The sequence below is a fragment of the Felis catus genome, chromosome A1 (genome assembly GCF_018350175.1).
Source record: "Felis catus isolate Fca126 chromosome A1, F.catus_Fca126_mat1.0, whole genome shotgun sequence".
Lineage (NCBI taxonomy): Eukaryota > Metazoa > Chordata > Mammalia > Carnivora > Felidae > Felis > Felis catus.
In genome coordinates this window covers 79,939,707-79,966,850 of record NC_058368.1, presented here as the reverse complement: position 1 = coordinate 79,966,850, position 27,144 = coordinate 79,939,707, and the positions used below count along the sequence as shown (strand labels likewise).

At 50.6% G+C, this 27,144-nt stretch overlaps 1 protein-coding gene across 3 annotated transcripts in view; it reads left to right on the top strand.

Annotated features, from left to right (window-relative positions):
- Nucleotides 1-27,144, top strand: part of COL4A1 (collagen type IV alpha 1 chain) — a 155,576-nt gene that overhangs the window by 86,020 nt on the left and 42,412 nt on the right. For all 3 annotated transcript variants that reach the window (XM_023253172.2, XM_045055861.1, XM_045055857.1), the window contains exons 3-21: nucleotides 6,160-6,249; nucleotides 6,339-6,383; nucleotides 7,663-7,707; nucleotides 7,815-7,877; nucleotides 8,355-8,408; nucleotides 8,779-8,805; nucleotides 10,695-10,778; nucleotides 10,863-10,925; nucleotides 13,306-13,341; nucleotides 14,261-14,302; nucleotides 15,696-15,782; nucleotides 16,247-16,273; nucleotides 16,427-16,477; nucleotides 17,243-17,287; nucleotides 17,899-17,952; nucleotides 20,021-20,062; nucleotides 21,412-21,496; nucleotides 22,082-22,117; nucleotides 24,467-24,631. In XM_023253172.2, coding sequence (XP_023108940.1) covers nucleotides 6,160-6,249; nucleotides 6,339-6,383; nucleotides 7,663-7,707; nucleotides 7,815-7,877; nucleotides 8,355-8,408; nucleotides 8,779-8,805; nucleotides 10,695-10,778; nucleotides 10,863-10,925; nucleotides 13,306-13,341; nucleotides 14,261-14,302; nucleotides 15,696-15,782; nucleotides 16,247-16,273; nucleotides 16,427-16,477; nucleotides 17,243-17,287; nucleotides 17,899-17,952; nucleotides 20,021-20,062; nucleotides 21,412-21,496; nucleotides 22,082-22,117; nucleotides 24,467-24,631 — 1,141 coding nt within the window. The remainder of the gene's footprint in view (nucleotides 1-6,159; nucleotides 6,250-6,338; nucleotides 6,384-7,662; nucleotides 7,708-7,814; nucleotides 7,878-8,354; nucleotides 8,409-8,778; nucleotides 8,806-10,694; nucleotides 10,779-10,862; nucleotides 10,926-13,305; nucleotides 13,342-14,260; nucleotides 14,303-15,695; nucleotides 15,783-16,246; nucleotides 16,274-16,426; nucleotides 16,478-17,242; nucleotides 17,288-17,898; nucleotides 17,953-20,020; nucleotides 20,063-21,411; nucleotides 21,497-22,081; nucleotides 22,118-24,466; nucleotides 24,632-27,144) is intronic.

Sequence of the window (27,144 nt, the reverse complement as noted above, 5' to 3'; positions counted from 1 at the left end):
ATCTTAAGGAAATCTGTCCTTGAACATGGAGACTTGGAGAAGTGCTGTATCTGTGGGCTGTCTGAAGCTGGGGAGCCATCAGCTGGGCCTAGGTGGGCCTTATCCACGAGAGGGATCCTCTCCGCAGGGTTGGGAGTTCCTGCCCAGGAAGCCGGTGGCAGAATGACCCACGTAAAGCTGCAGAGGGGAAAGGGCTCCCAGCCAGCTGCCCTCCCACAGTTCAGCATGCACGTCTGCCCCATTCTCCGTACAGACCCGACCATCTGCAGCCCCAGAGTCATAAGCCTGGTGGTGGCCATGTGGCAAGAGGTGGGTGGGGTTAGAAGAGTCAGGATGGGTCCAGAACCTTCCTAGGAATGGAATGGATCTGACAGCACATGAGGTCATGAACTCCAAGGTCACGGGTTGGGGGATTTTTTTTTTTCCCCAACACGTTTCCGAGTCTTCTCTTCCCTTGAATTTGTAAAGGACGTTCTAGAAATGCCTTCGTTTCTAGAAACAACCTCTTAAATGCTCATCTTTACTCCCCCTCCCTATATAATTGCTCAAGCTCTTAACACATATTTTCTGGAGAGCCGCAACGTAAAGATTCTGAATATTGACCTTTGAGCTGAACATCAGCGAGGGCTGGAGAGAGAAAGAGAGAGTTTGGGGAAGAAGATAAAAGATCAGTAGCCAGGCTTTTTGAGCAGCATTATTTTTCTCTCTCCTGCTTCAATACTAAAATTTTAAAATGGGGGCGCCTGGGTGGCTTGGTCGGTTAAGCGTCCGACTTCGGCTCAGGTCATGATCTCACGGTCCGTGAGTTCAAGCCCCGCGTCGGGCTCTGTGCTGACAGCTCAGAGCCTGGAGCCTGTTTCAGATTCTGTGTCTCCCTCTCTCTCTGCCCCTCCCCTGTTCATGCTCTGTCTCTCTCTGTCTCAAAAATAAATAAACGTTAAAAAAAATTGAAATTTTAAAATGCAAGAAACAATAGAAGTGATGGAGTGGTCACGTGGAACAGTCTTCGCCCCATCTTTAACTCACTCAAGAAACATAGTATACGTTAAATTAACACACGCGTGTTCGTGTAGGAATCCAGGTACGTGTCTCCTACTGCAAAGGAGAATCAGTCTTTACGTCCTCCTCTTTGGAAAGCGTGTTCAGGGCTCCAGCTGTGTATTTCCCCTCCCGCCGGGGCGCCAGGGCGGTAGTCCCACCACGGTGGCAGGCCTCGTGGTGTGGGCGGAGCTCCCAGTGGGGCCTCGTCAGAGTTTTTCCAGGACCCCGTGACACTTCCCACCACTTTCCCACTGTCGGCATTCAGGAAATGGCCCCGCAGATGGTTGTTGGGCTCAGCAATTGCTCTTGTGGAATTTTTGGCCGAGTCCCCATGTCACCCATTGACTGACTGTGACCCGTCATTTGAAATCGTTTCCCCATCGCTGAATTCTTGGTGAGTCCTGGCTCCAAAAGTGAATGCTTTCATTCCTTCACTCATTTGCAGCTTTGCTTGGAAATGGAAGCCTCCAGGCGCCCAGTGACAGAAAGAAACAGCTGATCCGGGGTCCTGTCCTGATCACAGCTTGCTTTTTCTGTTGCTGCTTCGGCCGCAGGCACATATGTCAGCCGGGGTTCCCACGGCGCCCGCATGGCTTCAGACCTGGAAAGGGGCCCCGTGGCCCAGTCACCATCCTGTACTACGCGTTGAGTTTCTAGGGTGCACGCCCATACGAGCGTGGGTCGCTACTGGCTAGTTCATCCATCCGCTCAGCGATTTTAGCGAATTCAGAGAGGGTCCCGATCACGGTGAATTAAAAAAACGATCTCACTGTATTTACTTCTAAGAGGTGGAAACCCAGCTACAAAATATCTCCAACTGACACTGCTTGTGAGGTCTGTTCTGCTTTGTGATGGATGAACCCAAGTGCGTGGATGGCTCTACCCCCCTGCAGTCAGCCCTCCTGGGGCCAGGAAGCCTGGTGCTCTGGACACACTTTTCCTGTGCTTCTGTCCACTGTAAAGATCCTCGGTCATATCATTTTAGATGTGAAAACGTAATTTAAAACTTAACTAAAAGGATGTGATCCCATGCTGACTCTTGAAACAGGCATGCTACAGCCTCTGATAGTAGGACTTGACCGCTTACTTTAGGTTTATGTTGTGTTAACTTCAGTGTTTGTGGTTCGTAACTGTATTACCTTTCGAAGTTAGAAGCTTTACAACTCTTCCAATTTCAGCCAACCAGGGGGCTTCGTTTGTATTTGGATTTTCCTGACTTGGACAGGAAAGGGTGTCACGTCCTAGCGTTGGAGTTCCATCTTGAGCTTGTTTCCATAAGCATTTTAAGAGGAAGGGGAGTAATTGATATTATAACAGAATCTTTTATCCTCCTATCTGATGGAGTTTTAAAAGTATGTCCTTGCTTTAGATAATACATACGTTATGCAAAATCTGTAAGTTACTCCATGCGTGAAACTGTATTTCATGCCTAATTTAGAATGGCTAATTTCGATGCCAAGATTGTTCTCCATGGCTGTATTCTTTCATCTTTATAATGATGGCATTTTGCTCTTCCTCTTCAAACTCTGAATTCCATCATTTGAGGACACATTGGTAATCGGTTCTGCTGTCGATGCATAGACGTTTTAAAATGAATCTAATACAGTTGCACTGACGTTGGAGAATAAAAGTATGAAATGCAATTGCATCCACACTTTTGTGTCATATTTTACCAGCTTCTCTGGTCTTCCCTCCATTGGAGATGCTCATTACTGTGATGAACAGTGGTCGGGGGTTCCATTTCTGCCCGGTACAGGTTAGGTGGCCGCCATGGCCTTTTGGACCTTGCCTTGTTTAAAAAAAAAATTTTTTTTTAACGTTTATTCATTTTCGAGAGACAGAAAGAGACAGAGCACGAGCAGGGGAGGGGCAGAGAGAGGGAGACACAGAATCTGAAGCAGGTTCCAGGCTCTGGGCTGTCAGCACAGAGCCCCGACGCAGGGGCTCGAACTCACTAACTGTGAGATCATGACCTGAGCTGAAGTCGGACGCTCGACCGACTGAGCCCCCCAGGCGCCCCTTGGCCTTTGCCTTTACCGCATCGTGGGGTGTAGATGACTCGGTCCTGTTTCTCAGGGACGCTGACGGCACAACCCCTCCTGCCTTGACCCCCAGTGTACGGGTGGCCACAGTCGAGGTCTTACTTCTACAGCTGCACTGCCTGTCTGGATCAGCCAACGCTTCCTACAACGACAGTGGGGATTTGCTGAAAGCTCAGAGGAGTAATTTGGCCTGCATTCCGCGCACGCTGTGTGCCAGCTAACTGTATAGCTGTTTGAACGTTTATCCTGTCTGCTGGCTCTGCTCGGGTGCCCATAATAGCCTTGGACGGGGCACGGGATATTGGATTATTCATGTGCACTCTTGTCTGAACAAAAAGAGTGGGAAAGTTAAAAAAAAATACGTGGGAGATAACAAGAACCATGTCAATGGAGGAGTCACTTCCTTCGTAGCTAGTTAATTCCAAAACTCTTGGGATATACGGATTGCTTAAGTGTTCCAGGGACATTTGGGAAAGAATGTGTTCTTGTGGTGTAAGCAAAGACTGGGAGTCTGATTTCTGTGTTCTGTTCCCAGCAGCGTGCAGGGGTCACCCGGTGACATGTGACAAGTCAGTTCCGTGTCAGAATCCTAACGTCCCTGTCTGTGAAATGGACATAAGAGGGGCGAACTTCACGTCGGTGAATCGTTCAACAGTTTGCTGGGAACCAGCTTGCTCTAGTGACCTAGAAAAACCATGCACTGTGGTGCAGGCTGACCTCATTTCTATTTTTGGCTTTAGCGCTGACTCAGTGAGAAACTTGCAGAACTCAGCGAATCTGGCTCTCGGCCTCCATGCGTTCCATGGTTAAAATGAGAATTATAAAGTCTTCTCTGCACTGGGTCTCATAGCAATAGAGCCAAATACTAATGAAGTTCTAAAAATATGCCACCAAATACATGGGGAGGCTCTTACATCGATGCGCCTCTCACACGTCCTTCCGATGTCCTATTAGGTTATCTGGGGAGACACAACTCGGTGTTCATGTATTTTTCTCAGCCAGCTCTTGGAAGTTCAGTTCTATTCTGTTTCGGGTAGAATTTTCCCACATCCGAGTGGTAGCGAGGAGGTGGGCACGATGACGGAGCATCTCTATGGTCAGCGCTCTCTGTGGTTGGAGCCCACGGTTCATTATGTTTCAGTGTAAGAATGAATATATTTGAGTAGCTTTCCATGTGAACAGGTGTTGGTCTGAGAACGCTTTCCTTCGCCGGCTGTCCCAGTTCTCGGGAGGAGGAGCCAGCCGTGTCGAATCCTGTGCCGAGGGCTCCGGGCACGTTAGCATTTGCTCCTCTGGCTGGAGTCTCTGGACGCTGCTGTCCTGAGGGCTGTGCCAGGCTGCACGGCTTAGTTTTCTTGAATCCTTTTACCAGAGTTAGCACTCATCTGCACATTTGCTCACACGCTGCTTCTGGACTCCCGACTTCCACTTCCAGCTAATTCTGCGGTCCACGGAGGGGGAGCAGCGGTGGAAGTCCCAAGCTCAGAGCCCATTCTGCGCTTCTAAAAATGCAACAGGTGCTGAATTTGCCAGCAGCGCCAGGACCGGCCAGCGGTGTGGAGAGAAGGGCAGATCCTAGACCCCTTGCCCTGTTTCCCTCTGTCTGTACGACGGTGAAACTTTCCAGTAACTCTCGGGGACCCGCTCTTCTGGGGGTTAATGCTTATGTTGTATACCGTATAGCTCGCCTGTTTAGTTTTGCTTTGGGCCGATATGACTGAGAAAGTACTGGGTGCTAAGTAATCCATAGGACCGTCTGCTTTTTCAAGTCAGCTGGCGATGGCTGTTTCATCTGCACCCTTTGTTCTGGAAGATTGCAGTGAAGTCCACGTACTGTAGAGCACACAAGTTTTCATGATTTCAGCTCGCGATTGTGGGTGGTTTTATCTTGGCAGTCTGAGGGTGGCGATCTTCCTTCATTGTCGTGGCATCAGGTCACGGGCTCGCTGGTGCCTCTGGGAGAAATCCTGTTTCCGGGTCAAACGTCGACGTTCTGCTTACTCTTGTGCTGGTTGTATTTTGTTTTAGTTTCTTGTGCTCACACGACCGAGATCGCCCTCATCGCTGCCTGTTCCCCACCTTCCAGGCTCAGTGACTCCTCTCTTTCCTTCACGTACTTATTTTGTGTTCATCCTTCAAGCGCCAGCTTCGGGCTCAGAACCCCAGACATTTGGACCTTTCTTTTTCCTTTTTGAGTGTATTACGACTGCCTGCACATGCACTGAATGATAATATTTTATATTTTTATTTTATTAAAAATTTTTTAATGCTTATTTATTATTTTTGAGAGAGAGATAGAGGGCAAGCAGGGGAGGGGCAGAGAGAGAGGGAGACCGAATCTGAAGTAGGCTCCAGGCTCTGAGCTGTCAGCACAGAGCCTGACATGGGGCTCAAACTCATGAGCTGTGAGACCATGACCTGAGCCAAAGTCACATGCTTAATGGACTTAGCCACCCAGGCCCCCCCCCCCAACTGAATGATAGTATTTTAAAAACGATGTTTCTTATTTCTTTTTGCTCCAAGAGCATTGACAGAGACTCTAACTAAACTTTGTGCCTTTGCAAACAAACACTTTTTAAGGACACTTTTGAAAGCCCATCGTCTGATTGTTGATTGCACAGAGAGGTCTTAGCATCTCGTGTGGAAGCTCACACCATGAGCTCTGCCTACACACCTCCTAGAAATCCGAAGGAAAACTGTGATGCTCTGCTTACAGATTCTCAGTGCCGCGCATGCCGAAAATAAGATCCCACTAGTTGAATGACAGCATAATCAATTCGGTGAAAAAAACCCAACTAGCCATTATTTTATTTACCCAGTAAGTTATTGAGCATTTAGAATATAGAACATAGAAAGCATTGTCCCAGGTGTCGGAGGTGAACACTCCTGTGCTCAAAGAGCTTGGCACGCAATGGAGAAAAGCCTCCTGGAACGGGAGTTAGTTTGGAGTGTGGACCTTCAGGTGCCCGCAGGGACTTGTGCGGTGCTGGACGGTCATGGCAGGGGTGAGTGCCGATCCCTTCCCTCCATTTCTGCCAGCACACCTCCCATCTGACCTGCTCCTTCTCCCCCGCAGGGCGAAAGAGGCCTCCCGGGCTTGCAGGGTGTCATCGGGTTCCCCGGGATGCAAGGACCGGAGGGGCCGCAGGGGCCCCCGGGACAGAAGGTAAGCTTGGCCGTGCCACTGCGGGGAGGAGGGTGTGAGTTTAAGGTGGTCCACGTTCTTGTCACGGTGGCACTTCTGTTTGCTTGCAGGGTGACACTGGAGAACCCGGACTGCCTGGAACAAAGGGGACAAGGGTGAGTACACCTGTCACCTAAGTCTGTGAGGCTGTGGTGATGCGTGATAGAATGATGCCTCCGCTTGAGGGCCCTTCACCCCTTCTCACCTCCCAGCAGCCCTGAGGGGCGCCCCCTCTGCCCCCATCCTTGTCCGTCCATCTTCCCAGAGCTCCAACCGTGCGGGGCCGGGGGGCTGATGTGAGCCCCCTGCTCCGACCCCCGCCCTTGTGGTGGCTTTTCCCATCGGTTCTTTTCTTCCAGAGGGTTCTCGCACACATGGTGTGCTTTGGGGGAGGGGCGATGACGTGTCTACAAGTCATGAAAGAAAAGGGCTGCCATTATCGAGAAAAGGGCGAACCTTCTCAGCGCTCACTTGGGTCTTCCTTCTTCACACTGCACTCTGGTTTTGCTCCTTCCATTCCTGGCAAATGCAAAGAGGAAGACCTCTGAAAGCACGTTCTGAAAGCAGAGAAACAGAGGCGCTGTAAACGTTTCATTCCGCTGTTCTGACACAGTCCCCGGCACCTTGGGCAGGAGGTAGAGGAAATGGCCCCGGGGGTGCCCGTGACGGAGCAGATCCAGACTTCCACTGGGAAGGACTGGGCTGCCCCCTCCCCCAGTGAACCGAGTTCTCTTACAAATGCTTCTTCCCAGCAGTTTGCGATTTTAATGTAAATTGTGTCTATATTTATATACACGTAACTTGTATGCGTTTGCACGTATACTACGTATATAACGTGCATGTTTACATACACACTATACACATAATAAAGAATATATTTTACCTACAAATCACCAAGTGTGGAATGAGGACAGGGTTATTTTGTGGCTGTGCAGCCTTGGTCTTAGAAGAACAGTAAAACCTTGGTTTGTGAGCATAATTCCTTCTGGAAACACACTTGTCATCCAAAGCACTCGTGTATCAAAGTGGATTTCAAGAACCACAGACTCAGTTGTGATCACGTGACGTTCGGTGTCATGAAGGACTCGCATGGCAAGACACCGCTCGTTTATCAAGTTAAAATGTATTAGAGGTGTTTGCTCGTCTTGTGGAACCCTCGCAGAACCAGTGACTTGCAAACCAAGGTTTTGCTGTAATTAGCGTCAGCTTTTGGTATAGAGTTGCTGCTTCCGGGGGCCGGGCCCTCAGCTGCCTGCCCCCAGAATGCAGTGTGTGCTTAGGGTGGATGCCCCGAGCCCCAGCGACATGGGTGTGACACCCTGAGCCATGTGGGTGTGGTGGGAGGAGACGAGGGTCCCCCCGACTCACTGCACTCTCTCATTTCCATCCTTACAGGGACCCCCAGGAGCATCAGGTTACCCGGGAAACCCAGGACTTCCTGTATGTATCTAACTTCCTGTATGCTTCCTTAAGGAGACTTCTGATGTGCGTGACCCCACCATCATGTGATCCTCTGTTCTGGCTACTTTTCACTTTGTTAATTGCAGGGTATTCCCGGCCAAGACGGCCCCCCCGGTCCTCCAGGTATCCCCGGATGCAATGGAACAAAGGTAAATTTGGAACACAGGCCCTTCTCCCCGTGCTCTGGTTACCCGACTCATGTTGAGAAGTCCTATGACACGGTTTTTGTTGCCACAGATGGAAAGCTGTTCGCCTTAAAGTGTCCTTTAATTGATGAGGAAATCAGTTTCCCCATATTTAATATTCACAAAAGGCAAAGCGTTGCCTTTTTTGTGGACTCTTATCCTGCGATTGCTATAAACACTAAATTTCTTGCCTCTAATCTGTTGCTGAAGCAAATAAGGAAATGTTATTATTATCCCTTGTCCCTATCCGTTATATTCTCATGTGTATTTCTCCTGTCACCAAGTAGCACTGAGCAGGGTAGCTGCCAACAGGTAATTGTTAGGGGGTCCCAACAAGTGAAGGATCTGTGAAGGGAAGGACAGAGTACCTGGTGTGGGCGTCTGGGAGGATGTGCTGTGTGCCTGGCCACACACCCGAGTGACTTTCTGCTGTCCCCTCAGGGCGAGCCAGGGCCTCTGGGGCCTCCGGGTTTGCCTGGATTCACTGGAAATCCCGTGAGTATAGCATCGTTTCTTTCTTCGGTTATCGTTCTTCTCTTCTTGGGGCATCTGGGTGGCTCAGTCAGTTAAGTGTCCCGACTTCAGCTCAGATCATGATCTCGCGGTTCATGGGTTCAAGCCCCGTGTCGGGCTCTGGGCTGACAGCTCAGAGCCTGGAGCCTGCTTCCTATTCCATGTCTCCCTCTCTCTCTGCCCCTCTCTTACTCGCACACTCCCACTATCTTTCTCAAATATAAACAAACATTAAAAAATATTTGAAAAAAAATTCTTCACTTCCTTTCCCTTTTTTTTTTTTTGCACTTGTGTCCTAATGCTAATGCTGTTTTGAGAGAAACAAAACTGATACCAGCCTTTTCTTTTATAGGGACCACCAGGGTTACCAGGAATGAAGGTACGTACTTACACTGGACTGGGTTCATCACGGGTGCCTACATAGAGCAGATGCTGTAGACACAGCTTTACTGTATGTCCTTGGGTCAACTGGTGGCCTGGTAATGCGTTTGTCTAAACCCTGCTCTGTTCAAAGAGTGTCTGAGTCATAGGCACAAACTTAAATTTTGGGAGGTAAACTTTAGACACCAGGTGCAGTTTCTGAATCGGAAATAAGCAGAAACAGGGAGCATGGTGCGATGTGAGTGATGTGAGTCCAGTCCAGATTAATTGTCTGTGTAGACAGACTGGGTGACACTCCTCTTCCAGAGCCGTGGGCAGAAACACTCAGACTATTACCGTGTTTAATTTCTGTGGTTTCACTTGAATACCACCATCTTGTTCTGTGGCCTGTGATCTGGAGACACTGTCTCATAAGTTCTATAATTCCTGCAGGAAGACCCCAGTTACTTTAGGTGAGACCCTTGGTGTCCTGCCCACCCCCCTTATTCAGAGCCAAACCATGGGCTCCGTCAGCTTGATTTTCCCTGTGTCAGGGTGGCCCCGGACCCTCTGCACATGGTGAGGAGGAGAAGCCCTGAGCCCCTCCCGCTGCAGCGTCCAGAATAACGGGTCCCTGTCCTTCATCCACACTCGCACCTTGAGCAAGCTCGGAGTGAATCCGTGCAGGTGCTCAGCTCTGTCCCAGCCCCTCCAGCATTCTTCTCTGGGACTGGGGAGCGGGGGGGCGGGGCAAAAGGAACCTGGCCCACGGGTCCTGCCCAGACAGGTGGGCGGTGATGTGGCCGGGGGCTATGGTCACACTGACATGACTCAAAGCGTGTGCCCACTCCCTGCCCCCGTGCGTGCTGCAGAGCAGTTTGGGGGGCAGGGGCATCTGGGTGTTGAGAGCAGCCCTGTAAAAGGACAAGTTCCAGTTTTTTTTTTCAACAGCCACACTGCAGACGACCACATATCCGAATGAGGTGGAGTGTCCCTGTGTCCCTGTGTCCCTGAGAAAACCTGAGAAATAGAATCCTCACGATAGTCCTGTATTTTAGTCGGGGCTCTGTAGAGAAGCAGAACCAGTAGGGTGTGTGTGTGGAGTGTGTGTTTGCACATGTACAGGCACAGACGTACATCCTGGTAGAGGGGTTTACTTTAAGGAATTGCAAGATTGTGGGGGCCTGGAGAGTCCAGAATCCGCAGGAGAGCAGCCTGGAGGCCTGGGGAAGAGCCAGGGTCCCAGTTCAAAGACTGTCTGGAGACAGAATTTCCTCTTCTTGGGGAGGTCAGGGTTTTTTGTTTTTTGTTTTTTCCCTTCCTCTTGAGGCCTTCAGCTGATTGGACGAGGCCCACCCACATTAAGAAGAATAATTCATTTTACTCAGAGGCTTCTGATGTAAATGGTTATCTTATCTTAAAAATACCTTCCCAGGGACATCCAGACTGGGGCTTAACTGAACATCTGGGTACTGTGGCCTGGCCAAGCAGACACATGAAATCACAGCCTGTTTTATACAGATGCTCATCCTGGGTCTGTTTGTGAAAGATAAGCCTTATCGCATGAGAACAGATGGAGCCTCGGCCCCGATCTGCGCTCTGTCTTCAGGCGTGGGGCACGGCCACGCACAAGCGGGGGGCTCCTCGTGTGATGCCTCCACATCCAGTCCTGGCGCAGCCGAGTCCAGCTAAGCGTGGCGCTTGACGCTGGCCATGGAGGCAGTGGCAGTGAACGTGGCGAACGTGGACGTGGCCAATGCGTGTATCTCAAGCGTAGACGGGCTCTCAATCCCAGACACGGGCTGATTCGGCGCCACTAACGCTCGCCTCTCACACAACGGGTTCTGGGTTTCTTTCTACGAATGTCAGTTTTCGTGACTTTCTTTCCTTGTTTTGCTCGCCCCCTAGGGGGATCCAGGTGAAATAATTGGCCATGTGCCTGGGACCCTGTTGAAAGGCGAAAGAGGATTTCCCGGACTCCCAGGAGCACCAGTAAGCGTTTGCTAAATCACTACAAGCACATGCAGTGTCTCTTCCTGGCTCCCATCTCATTCTCGTGTTTTCACTAAATTGCAGGGCTCGCCGGGACTGCCAGGGCTGCAAGGTCCTGTCGGCCCCCCGGGATTTACCGGACCACCAGTAAGTTTGGGGGAGGATGTCTCTCGGAGTCGCTCATTCAGTGAACAACACTGTGTTTGTGAAAATAAATCCGATTTCTTGAAACCTTTACAGCGTCGCGATCTCTCTTAATTTGGATCGGGAGAGAGAGCTTCTTGGGAAGATGTGTGGCTGGCACTTGGGGTCCCTGGGGAAAACCATGGCAGCCGTAGTGCAGGCCAGGTGGTCCCCCACACACGGCACCCTCGCTGGTGGAGGGGCTGGGGGGCTGCCGATGATACTGTGGCTGGAGGAGGCCGAGCTCAGAGCTGGACAAGGCAGCCTGTGCCCTGCCCGCGGACGCGTAGGAACAGTCATCCCAGAGGGCCCGGCTTCGCGGGCGGCTGTGGACACAGACCGGGCGGCAGCAGGGGCTGCGCCATGCTTGTGATAAAGGGCGAGCACCCGAGACAGCCCCTCCGAGGCTCCGCTCCCTGCCAGCCTCCTGCACAGCCCGTGATTCCCAGGAGGAGGGCCCATGTCCCCCACTCGTACCGTTTGGGAGCACGAGACACTTGGCAGTAACAACACTTCCCTACTTGTCAAGTGCCTTGTGCCCTGGCGATGAGTAATGCACCGCGGTGTGCCGTCCTCGCCCGCCTGCCTGCCGGTCCTTCGGGCCTTTCGGGTTCGCCTCCCGCCCTCCCTCCTCCCTCCCTCCCTCCTCCCTCCCTCCCTCTTCCCTCCTTCCTCCCTCCTTTCCTTCCTCCCTCCCTCCCTTCTCCTCTCTTTCTCCCTCCCTCCCCCTCCCTCCCTCCTCCTCTCTTTCTCCCTCCCTCCCTCCTCCCTCCCCTCCTCCCTCCCTTCCTCCCTTCCTTCCTCCCTCCTTCCCTCCCTCCCTCCTCCTCTCTTTCTCTCTCCTTCCCTCCTCCTCTTTCTCCCCCCTCCCTCCTCCTCCTCTCCCTCCCTCCCTCCTTCCTTCCTCCTCTCTCCCTCCCCTCTCCCTCCCTCCTCCATCCCTTCCTCCCTCCCTTCCTCCCTCCCTCCCTTCCTTCCTCCCTCCCTTCCTTCCTCTCTCCCTCCTTCCTCCCTCCCTCCCTCCCTCCCTCCTTCCTTCTTTCCTCCGTCTCTCCCTCCTCCTTGCCTCCCTTCCTTCTCCCTCCTTCTTTCTTCCTCCTCCTCTCTTTCCCTCCCTCCCCCCTCCCTCCCCTCCCTCCCCCTCCCTCCCTCCTCCATCCCTCCTTCCTTCCTCCTCCTCTCTCTCCCTCCCTCTCTCCCTCCTTCCTCCCTCCCTTGCTCCCTCCTCCTCTCCTTCCCTCCTCCCTCCTTCCTCCCTCCCTCCTTCTTCCTCTCTTTCTCCCTCCTTCCCTCCTCCTCTTTCTTCCTCCCTCCCTCCTCCTCCTCTCCCTCCCTCCCTCCTTCCTTCTTTCCTCCCTCTCTCTCTCCTTTCCTCCCTCCCTCCCTCCTCCTCCCTCCCTCCCCCCCTGCCTCCTTCCTTCTTTCCTCCTTCCCTCCCTCCTCCCTCCCTCCTTCCCTCCCTCCCTCCTCCCTCCTTCCTCCTTCCTCCCTCTCTTCCTCCTTCCTTCTTTCCTCTGTCTCTCCCTCCTCCTTTCCTCCCTTCCTTCTCCCTCCTTCTTTCCTCCTCCTCCTCTCTCTCCCTCCCTCTCTCCCTCCTTCCTTCCTTCCTTCCTCCCTCCCTCCCTCCCTCCTCCTCTCCCTCCCTCTCTCCTTCTTTTCTCCCTCCTTCTTTCCTCCTCTTCCTCTCTCCCTCCTTCCTTCCTTCTTTCCTTCTTTCTTCCCTCCCACCCTCCTCCCTCCCTTTCTTCTTCCCTCCCTTTGACCCTTCCTTCCTTCCTTTCTTCCAAATCCAGCAACTCTAATGTCCATTCTTGCAAAAGTAACCTCTTTTATATTCTTGCAAATAAATGGACTCATTTTTGTGAAAGAGAATGACTAGGCTTTTTTTTTTTAATGATTAAAAAGCATTCTGGAATTTTGTTGCAAACACAGGAAGGTTTTCACTACAGTCTATGCACTTGAAGAAATCATTCAACTTTTTAAGATAAGTAGTTATATCCAAAGTGGACAAACGTGATGTTATTTCTGACCTGGAAACCCCAGGGCTCTCAGAGAGCTTGGCTGATAATTTAAGTCATCACCTGTTAGCCGGGCACATTGTTGGGTCAGTGGATTTCATGGGGAAGTGCCTAAGATTCTGAGGTGTTTCCATCCCTAGTAATTATTGTCCTGGACTAATTCCTAGTTATTTTCAAAATTTTATAGATCCGAAGCACAGGAATAAAATTTAAATATTTAACAAATATCATATTAATCATGGGAATCTTAAGATAACCTCATTAAAAAGCATTTAAAGCTTACCAGGGTTATGAATGATATTTAATTAAAATGCTCTTTTTTACAGGGCCCTCCAGGTCCTCCTGGCCCTCCAGGTGAAAAGGTAAATATATTTTTCATTTGAATTTCTTCAGCATTTGTATAAGACTACCACAAAATCACCATAACTCACTGTTTAGTCTCTGTAAACATTTTGAGAAAGTTATAATTTTTTTTATCTCTATTTAACATCCGTCTACCCACCTGCCCATGTATCCGTATACCCATCCCTCCATCTATCCATCTGTCATCCATCCATCCATCGTCTGTCCATCTGTCTGCCTGTCCATCCATCTGTCTGCCTACCTGTCCACCCATCCATCCATCTATCCACTCATCCATTTCCATCTATCCATCCATCTATCCATCCATCTGCCTGTCTGTTCATCTGTCTATCAATCATCTATCCATCTCTCTGTCTGTCTATCTGATCTATCCCTCTGTTCTGTCTTTCCTTTCACCAGTCCCTTACTTTGGAATTATTGATTTTTCCTTTAGTTTTCTATAGTCACATTTTATTTTATTTTATTTTATTTTATTTTATTTTATTTTATTATTTTTGAGACAGAGAGAAACAGAGCATGAACAGGGTAGGGGCAGAGAGAGAGGGAGACACAGAATCGGAAGCAGGCTCCAGGCTCTGAGCCATCAGCCCAGAGCCTGATGCGAGGCTCGAACTCACGGACCGCGAGATCGTGACCTGAGCTGAAGTTGGATGCTTAACCAACTGAGCCACCCAGGCGCCCCTATAGTCACATTTTAAAAACCTTAAATTAAAAAAAAAGGTTTTATAGAATTCTTTTTCAATAATACTTTAAAAAACGTTTTTAATAGCCACTGAATACCGCAGGACACAACTTTGTGGAAAATGTTATACTTGTTGGAAGCAGCTCCTGCCTTGACCCCACCTTATCATTACATTTTGTGTGATTTTGAGCAAAGTGGACAACTCGAGTAACGGAAGCCTAATTTTTAATCAACAGGGGCAAATGGGCTTAAGTTTCCAAGGCCCAAAGGGCGACAAGGTGAGTACACGTGGCTCTGGACTGTTGTCACATTTATTTTTTATTTTTTTTTTAACTTATTTATTTATTTTGAGAGACAGTGGGAGCGGAAGAGAGGGTGAGAGAGAGAATCCCAAGCAGGCTCCGTGCTGTCAGCACAGTGCCTGATGTGGGACTCACACTCACGCCCATGAGATCATGACCCGAGCTGAAATCAAGAGTCGGATGTTCAAGCAACTGAGCCCCCCAGGCGTCCCATGGAGTGTCGTTATGTTTAAAATCACAGTTGTAGGGATGATAGAATTTCAGCCTCTGGACCTCCTCTTGGACCTTCCTAACCGCAGTTCCCCTACTCTGCATGTTCTTGAATTTATTAGTGTTTTCCTTAAAATGCATGGCTAGAAGTCACTGAGGTTTTCTACGTGTGGTCTGACCAGCAGAGAATACAAGGCCATTCTAGTTCTAGTTCCCTGTGCGTTGAATTCAATCAGAATGTTCCAGGCAGTGATAAAGCCAGACCCAGACTTTATTATAAAAGAGGCACATTTAGGACTTGGACGTTAGTAGCACAGCTATACTAAACCCTGCAGAGACGGAAGGCCGTCGTACGAGTCGGGAGAGGCAGGGAGGCAGAGACTGGAGCAGGGGAGAAGGAGGCCAGCAGTGGCTCCCTGATCCTCCAGTGATCTCTCCACCAGTTTCCCTGCGTCAGACTAGCCACATGGGCACCAGCCAAGTGCGGATTCCGGGCCTGTGGCAGCACCTGCCGCGGGGCCCACGTTCTTCTCCATCGGAGCCCAAGTCGGTGTAGAGACCACCACCGGTGGGCGCCAGGTGCACCAGAGGCCTGGGCAGGTCTGCGCTGACCTGCGGCCTCCATGTTTCACCCCAGATTTGGTCCAGTCTTTCCATAAACCTCCGAGGAAGGTGACCCCGCAAATTGAATGTTTTGGATCTCACTCATCATGCGATGACTGGGATTCTCTGTACTTCTAGTTGTGTCCAGCTGTCAGAGTTCCCGAGGGAGAACATTCCCGATGGTTCCCTTCCTTTTCGTGCCCCTAAAGATACGTCCTTTCCTCTCAGGCTGTTAGCAGTCTGTGACCCTTCCGTCCGTGCCCTCAAAATGCGGGAGGACAGCCTCTGTGTCCTGCTACGTATGCATGTACAGCAGAAGTGCATGTGCGGTCCTCACGTATGCACGCGTGCAGAGATGTCTCATAGATGTTCAGGTTCCATTCCTATTACCTGAGGTAGCGGCTTTCCTGCCCCCTGAGAGGTGAGAGTCTCCCGGCTTCGTGTCCTTAATGTACCATCTTCCTACTGATGCTGCGTTTTGTGCTGAGACGGGGATAGATTAGAACAGAGTATGATTACCTTTTTGAAAACCAGATGTTCTGTTTTGCCTCACCAGGGTGACCAAGGGGTCAGTGGGCCCCCGGGGGTTCCAGGACAAGCTCAGGTTCAAGAAAAAGGAGACTTTGCCACTAAAGGAGAGAAGGTAGGAGATGGACTTTCTTAGGTGAATGTCGGCTTTCGAATTTGGGACAAATTGGAGGGATGCAGAGAAAACAGGTTTATAGATTGTCTGTCCCGCAAAATATAGGGGGAGCATAGGGGGAGCAGAGGCAGCTGAACTGGGTTGGGGCAAGGCTGAGCTCCATGTGGGGGCTTCTTAGATGCACCAGGTTGAGGCCAGGCTGGGTCTGCAGCAGGGACAGAGGCTGAGGGTGAGGGCGGAGGGTCCCAGCTGCCGTGGATCGAGCATAATGATGTGGTCTTCCTAAAGCCACACCCTTCTGGGAGTTAGGACACGAACACGGGAGACCAAAGAGAATTTCCTTGTTGACGTATCGGGAAAAGGCATTGTTTTCCTTTTCCATGTTCAGTGTGGTGTGTCAAAATCAATACAACCGTTAATCCTGATGGCTCACTCTCTTGCTCTCTTTTTAAAACTTCTTTTAGGGTCAGAAAGGTGAACCTGGATTTCAGGTAAGGCCCACATTCCTATTTGTTTATCATCATTTTGTGGGAACGTTCACGACGTGTTGGGTTGAAGTTATGAATTTCTTCACCTTCAGTATAATATCGACTCAATTTAATATTTTACTTAAATGTCCTAATGAATCTTTCTGTTCTTTCAAGGGAATGCCAGGGGTTGGAGAGAAAGGGGAGCCCGGAAAGCCAGGGCCCCGAGTAAGTGCCTCCCAAGTCCTTCTGTTCCTGACTGTAAACTCATGCTCCTCCCTTTCCTAGAATCCCGGACTTACAGAAACACGAGTGGAAGAGGGCTGTCCTCTCCGGAAGGGCTTTCTCGAAGCCCTTGTAGCAGGAAGGATGAGGCCACCTCCACCTGAAAATCCCCCCGGCAAGGCTGAGGCCTCCCACCGCAGAGAGCTGGGGCTGGGGGGCTCTCTGGACAGCCACCTGCCTGCTGGCTTCTCACTGAAAGCCCCCGGTCCTCTTGCTCGGAGTGCTGGGTGCTCTTTTTGGCTGCCTCCTGAGCCTGCTCGGGGCTCCGCCCGGAGCCCAGACTGCGCGGCCTAGACGTGAGGTGTGCCGATGCTTCCCACCCCCGAATCCTGGGGACAGGAGACCCACCCGCTTGTAGTGGCCTGAGCCCGTCCTGCTCCTACCCTGAAAATGATGCGTGCAGACCCCCATTAAAACGAGTCCTCTGCCTACCTGCCACCGGCCCCTTGCCATTCAGAAAACCTCTCTGCTGTTAGCTCTGTCGCCAAATGTAATGGTTATCTTGGGAGATTTGGGGCTACTCCGGCTCCGTTTTCTAAAAACTGGAAAATCCTCTTTGGCTGTCACTCCACAGTTATTCTCTGTATACCGCATTACTCGTTAGTGTGGTGTGGGCAGCTAGCTCACGTAGGGGTTCAGAGCCTTGGTGTTAGAGCGTATTTATTGTTATTTTTATGAAATTCTAACGTCTAAATCTTTATTGTACAGGGAAAACCTGGCAAAGATGGCGAAAAAGGAGAAAAAGGGAGTCCAGTAAGCATTTCTCTGTAATTTTCTTTCTTTCTTTCTTTCTTTCTTTCTTTCTTTCTTTCTTTCTTTCTTTCTTTCTTTCTTTCTTTCGAAAGGGAAAGACTTTTTTTTATTTAAGAAAAATTATTTTGATGTATTTTTGAGAGAGAGAGAGACAGAGTGTGAGCTGGAGAGGGTCACAGAGAGAGAGATACAGAATCTGAAGCAGGCTCTAGGCTCTGAGCTGTCAGCACAGAGCCCGACGTGGGGCTCGAACCCACGAACTGTGAAATGATGACCCGAGCTGAAGTCGGATGCCCAACTGACTGAGCCACCCGGACGCCCGAGACTTTTTTTTTTAATGTTTATTTATTTTTGAGACAGAGAGGCAGAGCACAAGGGGGGAGAGGCAGAGAGAAAGGGAGACACAGAATCCGAAGCAGGCTCCAGGCTCTGAACTGTCAGCACAGAGCCCGACTCAGGGCTGGAACCCACAAACTGCGAGATCATGACCTCAGCTGAAGCCAGACGCCTAACAGCCTGAGCCCCCCAGGTGCCCCCGTATTTCTCTGTAATTCTTAAGAACAAACTGTTGCCCTTGTTTGCTGATTACTGTTCTCCATGTTTCACTTCAGGGGTTCCCAGGTGACGCAGGGTACCCAGGACTCCCCGGACGAGAAGGTTTCAAGGTAAGTGGTGACACTACTTGGGGCTTTACCTTATTTTGTAGTTCAGCCCAGAAGTTGTTCGTAGTGTAAAGGACTGTGGACTCAAATAATAAAAAATATTTACCTTCCCTATGACCAAATCACAACTTAATTTTGTGGTTTTATTTGTGTGTGTGATTTAAAATTTTTAAAAAATTTTATTCAAAAATTTTTATTTATTTATTTCTTTAAGGTTTATTTATTTTGACAGAGAGAGTGTGAGTGGAGGAAGGGCAGAGAGGGATAGGGAGAGGGAGAATCCCAAGCAGGCTCTGAGCTGTCAGCACAGAGCCCGACGTGGGGCTCCAACCCATGTACCATGAGATCATGACCTGGGCCAAAGTCAGGTGCTCAATGGATCAAGCCACCCAGGCACCCTGTGTATGATTCTTTTTAAAAGAACATAAAATGTTCCACTCATTCAAGTTTTTATGCCTTATTTTTGGTAATAGATGAATTTTATCTGGCTACAAAACAGCTGAAAAGGCAGAAAGAGTGAAGAAAAGAAAGCTTATCTGATGGTTCTGTTCTCCTCTCAGAAACGGAGTGCACCATTGCCCCGTGTATCCACACGCACACACCCTGTAAAACCACGCCCTGTGTGTGCACAATTGCCCTGTGTGTACACACACGTACACCCTGTAAAATAGTAATGTGTGACGCCTCTTGGCCTCCTTGCTTAGTGATACGATGCGGGTGAGGATGTCTGCACGCGCGGCCACGTGGGAATGTACTCTGTGCCCAGGCCTTCTGCGTGGCATCTGGGTCACACCCACGTGGGGATGGGTACAAGTATCTGTGCTCACTCGTCTGCTCGCTTCCATGTCACAGATCGCTACAAGTGTAATTTGGGGGGGGGTCAATGTTTACACTCTCTTTTTTGAAAGTTTTGCCACAGGCCACCAAATTGCCCCTGAAAAAGAACAGCCATCTGTCTGGGGCCCTTTTTTGTTTTTTTTGGCAACTGCTTGTTATCAAACCTTAAAAAATATTTGTCAGTGTGGTAGGCAGAAAACTAGATAACATAAATCTCTGCTGAAGTAAGAAGTAGTTTGGAAATATTTCTAGTGGTGACTCATAGACCGGGGAGCAGACCTCACGGTCCGTTCATGAAAGCCAAGGAAAAGGGAAGTAAAGGAAAAATCCTTTACTGATACTGTAACTTTTTTTTTAAAAAAGTCAAATCTTGTAGATTTTAAAAGGTAAATCCGTTTAGAATATATTAGCTAAGATATTTTTTAAGTCCCAAAGATGTTTCTAAAGCCTCTTCTCATATTCAGATAAGAAAAATCAAAACATTGAATTCTGGTTTACTCCTACGTTTATTGCCTTGGTTGAAAGGGGAAAACTGCATTAAGGGACTATGTGCAGATCTTAGGACTTTTAAAGATACTATTATGATGGCTTACATAAAAACATTAGATATAACAGGATTAATTTTGTTGAGTTTGTCTTCTTATATGACTGAAATTAAGCCTCAGAGTGACCAGAATTTATCCCCCCCCAAACGTTTTCAGGTAATGCTGGGTTTTAAGGAGAGAGGCGAAACCATAAATACCCTTTTACAAGGACTCCGAGGCAGCCTTGGACAACCTTTCACCTAAAAATCTCTAATAAAATGATTTCTTTAAGAAAATACATTGAGAAATCAAAAGCTCCATTGCATTTCATTTTATTGAAAGACCACCACATTCTGACTCAACTCACGGATGGCTCTATGCGAGTTGTCCAAGGGAGCGTGCAACCAACCAAACACAGCAAACGTTGTGAGCGCCTTCGTCCTGTTAATAATTGCGCTCCCAGTTATGATTTGTAGAAATCCTTATTTCCACGCGGCACGCTGCACAAAGCAGAGTGAAGTGCATTCGTGTTTGTTATGACAGTTCCAGAGCACTTGAAGGTCCATCCTCACAGTGAGGAAAATAATTTTAGTGTAAGTGGGCACAGTCTTTATTTTTCCAGGAAAAAAAAAAAAAAAAAGAAGTTGAACACTGCTTTCTGCAAGACAATCCATATTGTCAGAAAAAGCCACGTATTTTTTCTTTTGTAGGGAGACAAAGGTGAAGCAGGTCCCCCAGGCCCACCTGGAATCGTGAGTAAAAATAATGTCTGGTCATCTGTGTGGGCGTTTGACAGTGAAGAGAAGGGGGTTGGGGCCATGGCATTCCTGCACTTACATTTGTATATAAAGAGGGTGCTTAGTATTGAAAAGAATAAACTTGTTTGTACTTTGTATTGCGTGGAGTTGGGCACTTACATTTTATTATATTTGGATCATTTCCGCATCCCCTTGGCCACGGAGAATGGAGAGATTTGCCCGTGGATAACGATACGAGCAAAACCGTTTGAAACTGGCCCGTTAGGCAAAGTGTGAAGAGAAACAGGTTGCCCATAATCTGTCTGGAGCACAACAGTTTTTGTGTCTGCAAAGAACATTTTACCTCTAGTCCACGGGCGTAGCTGTACCCCCCTGTGCTCAGTGCGTGCAGCGTCTTTTTCTTTTTAACAGTGAGCGTTCTTCATTTTTGCAAGTTCTCTGGGAACGACTGTTTTCAGGATCCTTCCAGAGAGCCGTGCTGTCGCTGGCTTAACCCGTTTTGTCCCCCCCAGTCTTCTTTGGAACGATGAAAATGTTCCTATTGTTTCGTTTGCTGCAGGTAGAGGGGTGCCCAGTGCTCGCATATATCTGCGTGTCCGCGCGGCACTCAGGGACTTCTCCTTAGGGGGCGTTTCCCGGACTGGGGTCCCTGCGGCAGAGTACGGACCCCCCCGACTGCCGTTCACACCGCCACACAGGCTCGGGGTTCCCCTTTCCATACCTGTGATCGGGCAGCCACCTTCGAGTGGCCCGTGTGTAGCTTCATCGGCGTATTTTAATCTGTTAATTTCGTCACTACCAAATTCTATTTTAAGGGAAGTATGCAATATTTGAGCTTGCCATTTCCCTTGAATTTCTGTGATTTAGAAATGGGGTGACCTAGTTCACTCCCTTGTCATGAGGCTGATGGTGTCGGCCTGTGTCCCTAGGCCCTCGAGGACGTCCCCACTGTGGTCCAGTGAAGTCTGCCTGTGCTGTTCCACACTGCCCGGGAAAATCTAATAGTCCTCTTTAAAGTAGACTCTTCGTTTTATGGCTTGTCGGGACATTTAGAAATTCCAAACCCGAACCTCAGAATTAGTGTTTCTCTAATCTCACCTCCCTGGCAAAGCTCCCACCGGGCCAGTCATATTACAGGGGCAGAGGGTCTGCCAGGAGGGCCCAGCGGAATGTCCGTTTTCTGTGTTGTCTTGACTGTCCCCTCCCTCCCCTTCCCCCACGGCTGTTTCTTTACTTCCACCTTTCCTGAAATCTCTGGAAGATGTTAGTTTTCTCTCTGCTCTTCTGTGACACATACCACCGGCCGCCCCCACACACCTTGGTCTCTTCTCTTCTGCCCCCAGGTGATCGGCACGGGACCCTTGGGAGAAAAAGGAGAGCGGGGGTACCCAGGGTCTCCAGGGTTGAGAGGAGAGCCAGGCCCCAAAGGTCAGTTCCTGTTTCTCCTCCGTCCTCCTTCCTCCTCCTTCTTGCCTCCGCCTCCCCCTTTCCTCCCTGTGCCCTTCCTCCTGCCCCTCCTCCCCCCCCCGTCCCTCCCTCCCTCCTCCTCCTTACCTCCCCCTCCCCCTTTCCTCCTTCTCCCCTCCCTCCCCCTTCCTTCCTACCTCCCCCTCCAACCCCCTCCTCTGTCCCTCCCTCCCTTCCTCCTCCTTCTTACCTCCCCCTTCCCTTTTCCTCCCTTTTCCCTCCCTCCCCCTTCCTTCTTACCTCCCCCTCCCTCCCCCCTCCTTCCTCATCCCTTCTGTCTTTTTCTCCTTTACTTTTCCTCCATTTTCGACCCAACACCCTCCCATTTTGGTGACACTGACAGGCCTTGCACGACCACGTGGTGACAGACCTGCTCAGGTCTGTCCTTTGTCCTGGTGCCAGTTCCCCCGGAGCCCATCTCTGCCCATCTCGGCGGGGCCAGGGGCGCTGTGTTCCCCCCAACGCTCTTCCCTGGCGCCCGGCCCGGGGCCTTGTGGGCACAGACGCTCGGGCTCGGGGTGTCTGACTCTCCCCTTCTCTTTCAAGGTTTCCCAGGATTACAAGGCCAGCCAGGCCCTCCAGGTGAGTATCCTTGGCCGATTGTTTCAGATAACTGTACAACGTCTGTGTGCTTCATGTCCGGAACATGTTTGTTGTGTATGCCAGGGTCTGCCAGAAACGGCTGGCGATTTTGTGCATGTTTTTCTAGTTATGACAGCAAGGTGTGTGCACAGCTGTGGTCCTTTACTTTGTTAGTCACAGGCGGCCCTGCGGGTGTGTGCTCCTGGGGGTTCTCATGCCTTCCTCAAGTCCCATACTTCTCTCCCTGGTTTGGACCGGCCTCCTGCCCCCGCCGACCCCCAGGCTCCTTCCCTCCACCCACACCCCCTCCACTCAGGTCCCCAGTGTCTGGCAGGCCCCGCCCCCCCCGCCTCACTCACCCCTGCCCAAGGATGCAGATCCTGTGTGTGGCAGGCCCCTTCACGCCCCCCAGCCTCATTGCCCCCCCACCCCAGATGCAGGTCTGCAGCGTCTGACAGACCCTTCAGCATCGGTTCCCACAGTCCCTGTCTCTGGGGTGACTTTGTTTCTCCCTTGGGACTAGAATCAGGGCTGAAGCCTCCCTTACTGATCTGAGCACCTCTTCTCTGTGGAATCCCACAGCTCTTGCTTGAACTTGGTGTGTGATTGCATCACACCTGCTGCTTAGCTAGTGTTGGATCCTGTGTGTGTGTGTGCATGTGAACATGTACGTGTGTGTGCATATGAGCATGTATGTGTGTATGCATATGAGAGTGTGTGTGCATGTGAACGTGTGTGTGTGCATGTGAGCATGTGTGTATGCACGTGAGTGTGGGTGCATGTGAGCGTGTGTGCATGTGAGCATGTGTGTGAACATGTGTGCATGTGCATGTGAGCATGTATGTGTGTATGCATGTGAGCATGTGTGTATGCATGTGAGTGGGTGCATGTGAGCGTGTGTGCATGTGAGCATGTGTGTGAGCATGTGTGCGTGTGCATGTGCACATGGGAGTGTGTGCATGTCTGTGCACGTGCGTGTGTACGCGCTCTCCCAGTCCCTGGAGTGGGTCATACAGGCTGCGAGGGAAACCCACATGTGCCCTAGAATCGATACCACAGCCAAGTGCCTGGAATCCTTACATCTTTCGTTTTGTTTTTTATTTATTTTTGTGTTTGATTCTCTTTTGCTTATATTTTGCTTTCCCCTTTCTGACAGCGCTTTGGCTGTAATGTCCCCCAAGCTCCTTCCTTGTCTCTGGAACAGACTATACCCCAAGTCCGTCCCGCATTGAGGATTTGCCTCAGCCATTCTCAGGCAGGGCCTTCTCTGCCCACTTTCCTGCTTTCCAGCAGAGCTTTTGGGTCGGCCTCTAAAATCACCCCATGTCTGTTTCCACCCACTTTCTTCCTTGTGCTTAGGAACCATGCTGGGGCTTCTGTGTCCTCGTGAGCCCGTCACTTCCTGTCTCCCCTGGCATTCACCACATTTACTTTCCAAAACCGTTCATCTGCCCGACTGTCTCCTAACTGACAGTGTTGGGAAAGGTCTTTGAAACTGCTCTGGCCTCATCTGCTCTCCCCTGGTTGGAGCCCGGCTGCGGGCCCAACGCCCCGCCCCCCAGGCCGCGGGGTCCCCTCCTGGGTCTGCAGCCCAAGCCCCAGGGACCGCCTTCGGTTCTTGCTGCACTGAAGAGTGGGTTTGTCATGGATGGCTGCAGTTCCGCTCCTGGGACCTGTCATCCCTTGTATCCCTCGTGTCTGCACTGCTCTGCTCTTGGTTCAAGGCTGTGTGACAGTCCTGCCTCTGCCCTTGGCTGTCAGTCCCCCACCTCGAGGCCAGGGTAGAGCAGCCCCCGAGCTGGTGTTCTGCCGGGTCTTCTTGGTGTGCATCCCAGGGGCCCTGTCATCTTGTCCTGTAACATTTACAGCAGCCGAACTCGGCTTTCACGTTCACGTCTGACCTCAGGCTCCACCAGACCACCTTACTTGTCTTAACTTTTTGGCTGTTCCGTGTAGATTGCCGACGCAGTTCCCGTCCCCTAGGCTTCCTGTCCCACTTCTGCTTTTGTTCGGTGACATTTTTATGCCTTATCCTCTACGTGGAAATAGAATTGAGCCCCAACAGCCTTTTCATTCATGCAGTGGGAATACTATTTGCACCAAGAGAAACTCACAGGTTTTTCGCGTCTGTGTGCTAAGTCCTTTTCCTTAAAGCTAACTTGTAGGAGGCATTTGCCTGGCAACCTTCATGTGGTGGGAGGCCTGAAAATTTAGCTCGTTTTTACTTACCTAGAGCAGTTCCCCTCTTGGTGATGGGCACTTCTTGTTTTACCCTGAACCGAGTTAGGAAAATTTGTGTGGCAGAGGCTGAGCTCACACGATGATGGTGACGTTTTGCTCTGGTTTCAGGCTTCCCGGTACCAGAGCTGGCAGGTGCTCCTGGCTTTCCTGGTGAAAGAGGGCAGAAAGGTGACCAAGGGTTTCCAGGCACGTCTTTGCCGGGACCAAGTGGAAGGGACGGGCTCCCGGGTCCCCCCGGGCCTCCTGGGCCCCCTGGACAGCCGGGTCACACAAGTAAGTTCTTTCCAGGACAGTTCGCGTGTGTCTGGTGTGGGACGGGTGCCGGGCAGAGCTGCCTGGGTGTTGCGGGGAGCGGGGGCGGCGCTCCAGGGTTCTAGTGGGATACAGAAGGCCGGGCGTCCCAGGCTTTGTGAGTGATTTGTGTCCCACTTAGCATCTTTGCAATGCTAGTCATGCTACGGGATGGAACTATAAAACAGTAACCCTGGTCAGAGGAATGAGAAACATACCAGCCAGTTCTGAGCCTCTGGACATCGAAATGAAAAGGCAAGGCAGCTGAAAATGGGACTCATTCCTGTTTATCCAGAGACACAGATTAGCACTAAGACACGATCGCGCGAACAAAGAGGGGTCTGCAGGGGATGGAACGCACGACTTCTAAGTCGAACGGTACTTTGTGTGGATGTTTCCCACATCAGCTCACTGTCAGAGCTGAGCACGGGATGTTAAACTCTTGATTCAGTAAACGGGGTCCTGGGGCCCCAGAGTGACACCAACACAGAATGTAAGACTTCAGAGGAGTTAACTCCAGCGGGAACATGTGAGATTCTCATAAGCAGCACATGCGCCTTGAGCACTGGAGACCCTGGTCTTCTGTGGGGCTGACGCAAGGGGGGGCCATGGCTGCAAGTACCAGGCGGCTTATTTGCCAGAATTCAAACACGTCTTTGAGAAAGGGAGTTCTCGTGGGCGAGGCTCCATACGGAGGCCAGATAGGAACTGGAGGGAACAGTTGATTCCAGGTGTGAAGCTTTACTGGGAAAGGATCAGCATGAATTTTCTTTGTCAAGGTGCCCAGGGCGGGGGTGGGTCTGTGACTTCGCAGGGATGCCCCCCCCCTTTTTCCCACGGATCTGGGAAAGGTGGAGAATGAAGATGATAGTGAAGTCCTATGACATTCAGCCCTGAGTCACTTTCTCTCCATGTGTCTGAGAGGGTTGTGAGTGGCCAAGGGGCCTTCGGGGTCACAGGTTTACTCAACAGGTACCCCAGGCACTGTCACAGTCCTGCCCTCCTGGGCGTGCATCCCGTGGGGGAGTGGAAGCCAAGTGAATTATGTGGTCTGCAGGAGTGACAGGTGCGGGCTAAACACGAGCAGCGAAGGGACCGCCAAGTTCTGGGTGACGGTGCTTCCGGTCATGGGTCTAATTTAAGTGGAGTGAGAGGCAAAGATTGAAGGGGATGAGGCATGCAACCATGGGGAAATCTGGGAGAACTTTTTTTGATACGTGTAATTTTTTTTCAGTACCAAAATAAGAACAAATTTCATGTAAAAACATGACCTTCCCACTGCTGTTGGTTGAGGAGGATGCGTCAGCTGAGTGCAGTGTGACATCTGCCATCCCCGTGCCATGTTGTCCCATTTTGTTTATGTTAATTAAGTAATTCATCTGCATAACTTTGGGTTTTTTTTTAACATTTATTTTATTTTTGAGAGAGAGAGAGGCAGAGCGTGAGTGGGGAGGGGCAGAGAGAGAGAGAGAGAGACAGAGACAGAGAGAGACAGAGAGACAGAATCCGAAGCAGCTCCAGTCTCCGAGCTGTCAGCACAGAGCCCATCATGAGGCTCGAACCCACGAACCGTGAGATCATGACCTGAGCTGAAGTTGGGCGCTTCACTGACTGAGCCACCCAGGCGCCCCTTAAGTGATTCATCTATAAATGAGATTTTTGTTCAGTTGCACAGTGTATGTTAAAGAGGCGATGTCTTAAGATGAATTGCCCCCTGGGGGCCTGTCAGTAGCTCCTCAGCACAAGGCAGAGGTCTCTGCACCGCCCTGCCCTGTGCTCACCTGTGCCCACCGAGCAGTAGAAGTCTGGTCTGGACTTGCGTCTTAGAACCGCTCAGAAATCACCACCATGTTCTTGCTTTAGACTTAAGGTTATTAAAAAAAAATTTTTTTTAGTGTTTATAGTTGAGAGAGATGGAGCATGAGCGGGGTAGGGGCAGAGAGAGAGGGAGACACAGAATCCAAAGCAGGGTCCAGGCTCCAAGCTGTCAGCACAGAGCCTGATGTGGGGCTCGAACCCATGAACCGCGAGATCACAACCTGCGCCTAAGTCAGATGCTTAATGGACTGAGCCAACCCAGGCGCCCCATCTTCAAGTTATTTTAAATTGATTTTCACAAGGATGTAAAGTTGCTTTCTTACGGGTGTGTGGGATTCTGCCTCAGATGAGGCTGGCCGGAGATGTGTTCTGGAAAAGGAAAGAAGTGAGTGATCGAATGTCTGCCCGTGTCCACGTGCCTGCAGTTGTAGGATCAGGGAGCTCACACTCCCCGGTGCTCACACAGCCTGGCGGTGCTGGCTCCTCACGGTCAGATAGTGTAGGGGCTGCTCTTGGAAGCATAAAAATGACAAGACTTTGTTCAAGAGCGGGAAGGGCCCAGCAGCCGTGGACGGACCCTGGGACAGAGTGATCGCCACCTCAGGGCTCCTTACCACCGGCGCTGTACCTCCAGGAACCCCCCGGGAAGACATAAACCCCGAACCCACAGACAAAGC